Raw genomic sequence first — 9,394 nt, forward strand, 5'->3', positions numbered from 1 at the left:
AACGGGCTCCTCTGGTTGTTTAGCCTCTGTGCTGTTTTGGTTCGGTTCCTGCAGCCTCCTCCATGTCTCCTGGTGTTCGGTATATCGGTCTGTTTCTCACCTGAAAGACTGTTTGGGTTGTTTTTAAATCCAGGAGCTCAAAGTTTGGTTCCAGTATAAACAGCACCGTTAGACTGGGAGACTGGGAGATGTGAAGGACTGGTGGGGTTTAATGGGTGTAAAATATGATTAATGAACTGATGTTTGGATGCTGTGGACGGATGAGGGGCTCCCAGGCTAACTGTTGTGTCTCTGTCTACAGGTGTGAAGAGGGTGGAAGTCCAGAGCAGCAATCATGGTTGCCCTGTCATTGAAAATCGGAGTGGGGAACGTGGTGAAAACGATGCAGTTTGAACCCTCCACCATGGTCTACGACGCCTGCCGCATCATCAGGGAGAGAGTTCCTGAGGCGCAGCTCGGCCAGCGTGAGTACCGCCCCAAACACACACAGGGAGACACAGTGGGAGACACAGTGGGAGACACAGTGGGAGACACAGTGGGAGACACAGTGTGAGGCTGAAACCGGAGCTTTCGGATGTCCGTCCGTCCAAAGATGGACAGGTATTTGTCTCCTGTTAGCAGCCTCTGCAGGCTGAGCACATTTATTCCAGACGTCTCTGCTGCTAACGGCTGTGATGCGGAGGATGAAGCTTTTCCAGCTTTTCCAGTTACATGTCAGCCTCTCTGTCGTTTACCCAATAATTCCTTTATTTACTTAATGTCATCTAATTGCTGCTGTTTGATCTCAGGGAGGAAGGATGATGAAATAATGAACCACAGACTAGTGAGAGATAAGGATGGATGCAGAGTGATGTATTCCTGAGTCCGTCCACATGGATGACGCCTCCTCTCTCTCAGAGCGAGTCACTACTTCCTTTAATAAACGCCTCTTTGAACAGCTGATTGCAGCATTTAGTGCCGCGGCTGTTAAAAGGACCTGAATCAGGAGCAGTTTGATGGTTTAACTGGAAACACAGGCAGCCTGCATGGAGGGAAAACACACATCAGGCTTTCTGTTTTTTATTGAGCATTTATTTAAATAAAAAATTTTTCTGTGAATTTGACATCATTGTTCTTATTTCAGCTTAGATCTAAAAATAAAAATAAGTATATACACTGAAAATTCGATAAATTGAACTAAATATTTTTTAGTGTACCTCATTAGATATATAAACGTGTTACACATGATTGGAATTATTCAATTAAACAATATTTAACTTATAAAACACCAACAGGGATTTATCATCCTGACCCAGTGCTGTCATTTTATTAACCTCATATATGAGCTCCAACAGTCGAAATGGCCACGCCCACCTAGCGTGGTGATGTCATCATCCACAGTTGTAGCGACATCTTTAAGGATGAAGACGCACCTTCCTCTTTACTGACAGCATCTTATGCTAATCGTTAGCATTGCTAACATTAGCCGAACTGATGGCTAATGCTAATTCACAAGGATGTTTGTAATTAGGAAATCAAAGCGTTGTTTTTACTAGCTTGCTTCTTATTAGCCATTCTTTGCTAATCCTGAAGGTAAATCATTTAAAGTAAACTTATAAATGTTATTTATTATGTGAGCAAATTAACCTCAGCATGATCCTCTGATTGGCTTACTGGTCGTCATGACTACAGCTAACTAATATAATCCGTACAGGCAGTGAGTAATAGCCAATTATTAGATGGTGCAGATTATGGTGGATTTAGAGGTGTGTTGATTGAAGAATAAGGATGTATACGCCGCATACCCTGGACTGCACCACTGCTCTGCAGTGAGCAGGACGTTGATGGCCGCCATCGGCCAATCGGGGCCCGTTGTGGTGAGACGGAGCAGGTTCTGGGCAGGAGAACCGCTGAAGGAAACGTTCTTAAACTGATGAGCAGAGTTTTTCTCTATAGCAGAGCAGCACGGTTCTGCGTTTTGATCATCGTCCTCCTCTCATCGTCCTCTCATCGTCCTCCTCTAATCGTCCTCCTCTAATCGTCCTCCTCTCATCGTCCTCCTCTCATCGTCCTCCTCTCATCGTCCTCCTCTCCCCTAACGCCTCATCTGATCAGCATGTTGAGTTACGCTCTCTTACACCAGCTGTTTCAACATCAGCTCTCTGCAGAACGTGCTGCAGCATGTCAGCTATTTCACACTCTTCATACCAGCAGCCTGTCTCTACTGGCCAGTAAACCACAGAGTCCGCTTCTGCTGATGTCCTGGAGGAGGAAAAGCGTTTTCTGTCTGCTCCTGCCTGAGCTCCTTCAGGCTGTTAGGAGAAACGCCATCTCTGCTCCGTCCATCTCTGCTCCGTCCATCCCTGCTCCGTCCATCTCTGCTCCGTCCATCTCTGCTCCGTCCATCCCTGCTCCGTCCATCTCTGCTCCGTCCATCTCTGCTCCGTCCATCTCTGCTCCGTCCATCTCTGCTCCGTCCATCCCTGCTCCGTCCATCCCTGCTCCGTCCATCCCTGCTCCGTCCATCCCTGCTCCGTCCATCTCTGCTCCGTCCATCTCTGCTCCGTCCATCTCTGCTCCGTCCATCCCTGCTCCGTCCATCTCTGCTCCGTCCATCTCTGCTCCGTCCATCTCTGCTCCGTCCATCTCTGCTCCGTCCATCTCTGCTCCGTCCATCCCGTCTCCAGCTTGTGAAATGACTGTAGAAGCTAAAATTGTCTCTCTGAGCTCACCACAACAAGGGCCACCATCTTTTGTCTCGTTTATCTTCACCGCCGCACTGTTGACATGTTTCCCCCCTACCCCAATAATTAGAGCCTCCATTTTGGATCTCATCACTGCGGCTGCGGCGTAACCACAGGCTTTGAAGGTTGCTGCAATCATGCCATTAAATGATCCAGTAATTTAACAAGCAACTTTGTTGGCTGGGATTCAGCAGAACTTCTAAATGTTCTCCATCGTCTCCTGTTAGAAAGCCGTGCTTCTTCATGACTTTGGACGAGAAGGTCAGACTGGAGAAACATTTTCTAACATTTTTCCTTTTTTTTTTTATATACAGCTAAAAAAATAAAGACTGACATAATGGATCTGAATGAATAAAATATTCTAACTGAATACTTTGTACAAAGTAAAATCTGCTGAAAACAAAATCACAGTAAAATCCTCAATGGAATCATGAACCGATGGAGGCCTGGATTTGGATCTAAGTGGATAAAAACCCTCCAGGCTGATCCAGCTCTGATGTAACGTCCCTCAAACAGGTCAGAATTAGACTCAGTATTCTGTACCACGAGTGTGAAAGCATCACCAACATTCAAAAGTGACCAAAGCATCAGACAGAAAGCAGAAGGACTGAGGAGGTGGTCTGTGGTCCCACCTGCAGATTGAATGGGTCTCACTAACTGCTGAGTGGATCATTTGATTTCACAGAAGTTTGATTAAATTAAAGTTATATAGTGTTGTTTATGTGTCCATTTCTGTTTTTGAGCAGTGTATATTTCTGCATATATTTTCCTACAACAAAATGACAGATGAAAGTTTTTCGCTAACTACAGGTTCTGTTTCTAGCTTTTATAATTATGCAACGCTTCATTATAGAAAAAGGTCCTGAGCCTAAATTGAGACATAAAATTTCAGTTGAACTAAAACCACCTGCAGGATAAATCTGTTTCCTCTGTTCAGCGTAACGGAGGCAGCGCCGCAAAAACTTTTAATCTGTCATTTGTTCTTGAATTAAGGAGGCAGGTTAGACACTTTGCCAATGGAACAAGACAATTTACATTTAAAATAAGAAACAATTGAATTGAAGTACATATTATCTAATTAGCTTATTTCAAGAGTAAAAATACTGATTACATTGGCAAATCATCCTATTTACCTACTCATATTAATTCTATTCAGTGTATTTCTATAGCTCCAATTCACATCATGTCATCTCAGGTCACTTTCCAGTTCACCAGATCATCCAGTCAGATTGATTCAAAGTTTTCTATCTAAGGAAAACCAGCTGATTGCATCGACTCATTGACTCTTCAGCAATCCCTCACACTAAGCATGCTTGTAGCGACAGTGGAGAGGAAAAACTCCCTTTGAACAGGAAGAAACCTCCAGCAGAACCAGGCTCTGTGTGAGCGGCCATCTGCTGAGGCCCACTGGGGTTCAAGGAGACAGAAGCAGACATAGAAAAAGAAGCATAGATACAAAAGGTCAACCGGCTCCACAGGCGGCCCCGTCCAGGAAACACACAGCCAGGCAGACGAGCTCCGAGCCAGCTCCCATGTCAGAGGATGAAGAGAGCACATCCAGTTAGTCACAGTCAGAGAAACAGGACTACACTGGAAAACAGGCCAAGCTCCAACATCTAGAAACAAAGGTGTTGATGGCAGCAGCACAGCTGATATTTCTCTCCAGGATGGAGTCACAGCCAAACAGGAACAGACCAGATGAAGCTACTATGAGAAAAAGCAGAGAGAGCAGAAGGTTAGAGATTGAACTAACAGATTCTGCAGAGTGGGAGAATAGAGATAGAATGAAGCAGAATGATGAAAAAGGGGTCCCTATGTCCTCCAGCAGTCTAAGCCTATAGCAGCAGAACTATTATTTAAGGGAAAATGCACTTGATGTGAGACATGTAGACTTATTTCTTGATGTTTTTTGCTGTGTGAATGGAGAGGATCTCACCCAGAGGAAAGGATTCAACTTGTTCGGCTCACTTCTTCACCAACAAACTTAGAGTCTGAAGGAAGGTTTTAGTGTTCAGGATCGTGCAGTTTCTGATGATGGAGCAGACCTCCTTAAAATGATCAGACCTGCAGGATGTCTGCAGTATACTGAAGGATGTTCAGATGAGATCAGGGGAAATGTTCTGTTAACCGACTCCATGATTGATCCAAACCCAGTAAAAGTTGAGTTCTCTTCTATTTAAGGTCAAGATATTACATCTAATAAGCTTCATTGGGACACAGACTAGGAGACTAGGCTCAAGTATGGGGCAATTCCATCATTAGCTTCTTCTCAAGCCCGGTTTCCTTATATTTAGTAACTTTAGAACTTCCAAGACTCAGACATGCAGGCCGTTTGAAAAGGTCAAAGGTCAGCAGGTTCTACACAGATGAGGAAAGAATCTCCTGAGTTTTCATATCTCAATATCTCATATTAAAAGTTGGATGTAATAGGAATTATTCAAAAGTTTTAGATTTTAGTTTTTTGATACTAAAAAGGAATGATTAGATAATTTTGGTCTGCAGACCCCTATATGGTCTGGACTTATATACTACATTCAGTCATTCACTCATTCACTGATGGTGGTGAGCTGCATTATAGCCACAGCTGCCCTGAGGCTCACTGACAGAAACCATCTGACCACCATCAGTAGGCAGTGCGGGTGGAGTGTCTTGCACAAAGACACAACGACACTGAAAGCCGGAGGCGGGGCTCGAACTGACAACCCTCCGCTTGCAGGGCAAACTCCTGCACCCAACACCACTGTCGCCATAGAGCGAGAGGTGGCCCCACTTTGAACACCACTGATCTATAAATATGTCTTTATTTTGAAATTAGTGAGCAGGCGTGTCTGTGTGTTAGATGGCGGTTAGAGCTTAGAGGTATGATCACATCAATTCATTATAATCAGACTTTATGACATCAGCAAACATCATCTCACTGACTCCCCCTGCTGGCTCCACAGCCTCTCATTAGTAGCTGGATGTTTCAGCATCAGGCGTTCACCCAGTTTTCCCGTTTCTCTCTGCAGCCAACGACTACGGGCTGTTCCTGTCTGACGAAGACCCAAAGAAAGGCATCTGGCTGGAGGCGGGGAAAGCCCTGGACTACTACATGCTGAGAAACGGGGTGAGTGACGCCCAGACTGTCCACACTGTGCATCTAATGCTGACCTACCTGAAGCAGGTAGCATCTCCTGCTAACCTATCAGATGCAGAAAGGGTAGCATCTCCCATTAACGTACCTGATTCAGGTAGCATCTCCCGCTAGGTTAGCATATCCCACTATCCTACCAGATGCAGGAAGCTTAGCATCTCCTGCTAACCTACCTGAAGCAGGTAGCATCTCCTGCTAACCTACCAGGTGCAGAAAGGGTAGCATCTCCCATTAACGTACCTGATTCAGGTAGCATCTCCCGCTAGGTTAGCATCTCCCACTAACCTACCTGTTGAAGGAAGGTTAGCATCTCCCGCTAACCTACCTGTTGAAGGAAGGTTAGCATCTCCCACTAACCTACCTGTTGAAGGAAGGTTAGCATCTCCCGCTAACCTACCTGTTGAAGGAAGGTTAGCATCTCCCACTAACCTACCTGTTGAAGGAAGGTTAGCATCTCCTGCTAACCTACCTGTTGAAGGAAGGTTAGCATCTCCCGCTAACCTACCTGTTGCAGGAAGCTTAGCATCTCCTGCTAACCTACCTGAAGCAGGTAGCATCTCCAGCTAACCTACCAGGTGCAGAAAGGGTAGCATCTCCCATTAACGTACCTGATTCAGGTAGCATCTCCCGTTAGGTTAGCATATCCCACTATCCTACCAGATGCAGGAAGGTTAGCAGCTCCCGCTAACCTACCAGGTGCAGAAATGGTAGCATCTCCCATTAACGTACCTGATTCAGGTAGCATCTCCCGCTAGGTTAGCATATCTCACTATCCTACCAGATGCAGGAAGGTTAGCATCTCCCGCTAACCTACCTGTTGAAGGAAGGTTAGCATCTCCCGCTAACCTACCTGTTGAAGGAAGGTTAGCATCTCCCGCTAACCTACCTGTTGAAGGAAGGTTAGCATCTCCCGCTAACCTACCTGTTGAAGGAAGGTTAGCATCTCCCGCTAACCTACCTGTTGAAGGAAGGTTAGCATCTCCCGCTAACCTACCTGTTGCAGGAAGCTTAGCATCTCCTGCTAACCTACCTGAAGCAGGTAGCATCTCCAGCTAACCTACCAGGTGCAGAAAGGGTAGCATCTCCCATTAACGTACCTGATTCAGGTAGCATCTCCCGTTAGGTTAGCATATCCCGCTAACCTACCAGATGCAGGAAGGTTAGCATCTCCCATTAACCTACCTGATTCAAGTAGCATCTCCTGCTAGGTTAGCACCTTCAGCTAACCTACCTGATGCTGTTAGCATCTCCAGCTAACCTGCATCAGGTAGATTAGCAGAAGATGCTAACTTATGTTAGCAGGAGATGCTAACAGCATCAGGTAGGTTAGCTGAAGGTGCTAACCTAGCAGGAGATGCTACCTGCATCAGATAGGTTAGCATCTCACACAGTCAGCAGTCTGTGCTGTAATAGACGCTGCTAAAATAAGAGATGAATGTTTGAAATGACCTCCTCTCCTCTCTCCTTTCCTTCCCTCCTCCCCCTCCTCCCCCACAGGATACCTTGGAGTACAAGAAGAAGCAGAGGCCTCTGAAGATCCGCATGTTAGACGGCACGGTGAAGACCGTGATGGTGGACGACTCCAAAATCGTCAGCGACATGCTCATGACCATCTGTGCCAGAATCGGTCTGTTCCTGTTTGGGTGATCTTCGTCCTGCTTCCACCTCATCTTCATCTTCCTCAAACTAACTGGGAGGTGTTTTTCTCTACCAGGCATAACCAACTATGACGAGTACTCGTTGGTCCGAGATATCGGGGAGGAGAAGAAAGAAGAAAACACAGGGACGCTGAAGAGAGACAAGACTCTCCTAAGAGACGACAAGAAGATGGAGAAGTTGAAGCAGAAGCTGCACACAGACGACGAGTGTAAGACATCATTAACCTTCAAACGCTGATGGTTGGTATGGATCAGGCAGGCTGAGCGGCTCAGATCAGGTGTAGGATGGAGAAGCTGCTCATTCTGATGAAAGGGGTTAGTCCACCTGGTGGACCAGAAGGGTTCTGGACATCCAGCAGCAGGTGGACACTTCATTAACTCAATCTTAATTCACTTAATTCATATTATAAGTGTATTAACCAAACATGTAAACAGAGTTTTATGGGCTCCCAGGACCCTGGGGCCCTAGGTAACTGCCTAGTATTGCCTAATGGTAACCCAACAATTGTGATCAGAGCAATCAGAGCTCTGTGCTCCAAACCCGACATGCTGGAGGACATCTTGGGCTGTCTGGACCTGCTGAGGTCCGAACTGTTGATGATACGACTGTCTTTGGTTTGTTAGTGAACTGGTTGGACCATGGGAGGACGCTGAGGGAGCAGGGTGTAGAGGAGACAGAGATGTTGCTGTTGAGGAGGAAGTTCTTCTACTCGGATCAGAACGTGGACTCCAGAGACCCCGTCCAGCTTAATCTGCTCTATGTGCAGGTAACCGCATGCTTTTCATGATCTTCAGTGACAACCTAGAAGTTCTGGTGTGGTCCGGAGCCGCCTGCCTCTGCATCAGGACATCAGAGGAAAGGTTTTTTGTGAAATGAGCCTCTGTGTTTGTGCTACAGGCTCGCGATGACATCCTAAACGGATCACATCCAGTTTCGTTTGACAAGGCCTGTGAGTTCGCAGGCTATCAGTGCCAGATTCAGTTTGGCGACCACAACGAGTCCAAACACAAGCCTGGATTCCTGGAGTAAGCTCTGCTTTCCGTTCCTCTCACCGTCTCCCTCGGTCAGGACTGCATGAACTAAACGGTTGATCTGCTTTCTCCTCAGTTTGAAGGAGTTCCTGCCCAAAGAATACATCAAAAATAAAGGAGAGAGGAAAATCTTCCAGGTAAGAGACATATTTAGTTGTTCTGGGGCGTTTCTAACTCTGTTACCTCCATGAGTTGAACAAACCTGATGGTATGACAGCCACATAATGGGTCTGCGCTGCTCCTGCCTCTGCAGGCTCATAAAAACTGTCAGAACATGACGGAGATCGAGGCCAAAGTCAGCTACGTCAAGCTCGCCAGGTCTCTGCAAACCTACGGCGTCTCCTTTTTCCTGGTAAAGGTAGGAAGTCCATCCTTCTGTTCCTCTGAATACATCCACAGACAGACTGTTCTTCAGCCACAATGTGTCACCATGTTTATTCACTGGATGCTTTTAGTGGAGAGTTAGAAATATGCAGGTTGATAAAATGGTGAGACGTTGATTAGATGCTGCTGGAGGAGGCGGGACTGGGAGGTCACCATGGACTGGAGTCACGGTTAAACTACAGAACGTCCCTTTATGCTACATTAGCTCTGCTAGCAGCAGCTGGTTTCCATTAAAAGTCAATGGTTGATGCGCATCAAGATGCAGCAAAAGGTCCTGCAGCGTCTAGAATACGATCAAATAAAATGATACAACTGGCATAAAATCAAATACAAACAGCATCAAAATAAAACTCACCGTTACGTTGAATTAGTGGAGCCCTGAGCTTGTTTCTCTGAAACAATCCGGTCCCATCGAGGCGTAATCGGAGAAAATGACAGACGAAGTGTGCTCCTCATGTCCAGTC

The 9,394-nt window shown here is 46.2% G+C and overlaps 1 protein-coding gene across 1 annotated transcript; it reads left to right on the plus strand.

The window, feature by feature from the left end:
* Positions 1-301: 301 nt before the first annotated feature.
* LOC119783247 (talin-1-like) lies at positions 302-9,027 on the plus strand. Its single transcript, XM_038284662.1, has 8 exons — positions 302-464; positions 5,732-5,829; positions 7,354-7,483; positions 7,571-7,723; positions 8,139-8,281; positions 8,413-8,540; positions 8,623-8,683; positions 8,800-9,027. The coding sequence occupies exons 1-8, from the start codon at positions 335-337 to the stop codon at positions 9,010-9,012; spliced, it is 1,056 nt and encodes a 351-aa protein (XP_038140590.1). The 5' UTR covers positions 302-334; the 3' UTR covers positions 9,013-9,027.
* Positions 9,028-9,394: the final 367 nt, after the last annotated feature.

The sequence above is a fragment of the Cyprinodon tularosa genome, unplaced genomic scaffold (genome assembly GCF_016077235.1).
Source record: "Cyprinodon tularosa strain WSP-4 unplaced genomic scaffold, ASM1607723v1 ctg2001, whole genome shotgun sequence".
NCBI lineage: Eukaryota > Metazoa > Chordata > Actinopteri > Cyprinodontiformes > Cyprinodontidae > Cyprinodon > Cyprinodon tularosa.

Excerpts from the sequence above, each read along its gene's own strand:
- LOC119783247 (XM_038284662.1), top strand. The coding sequence starts at position 335 with ATGGTTGCCCTGTCATTGAAAATCGGAGTGGGGAACGTGGTGAAAACG. Across the intron at positions 8,282-8,412 it reads TTAATCTGCTCTATGTGCAG|GCTCGCGATGACATCCTAAA; the intron begins GTAACCGCATGC and ends TTTGTGCTACAG. Across the intron at positions 8,684-8,799 it reads GAGAGAGGAAAATCTTCCAG|GCTCATAAAAACTGTCAGAA; the intron begins GTAAGAGACATA and ends CTGCCTCTGCAG.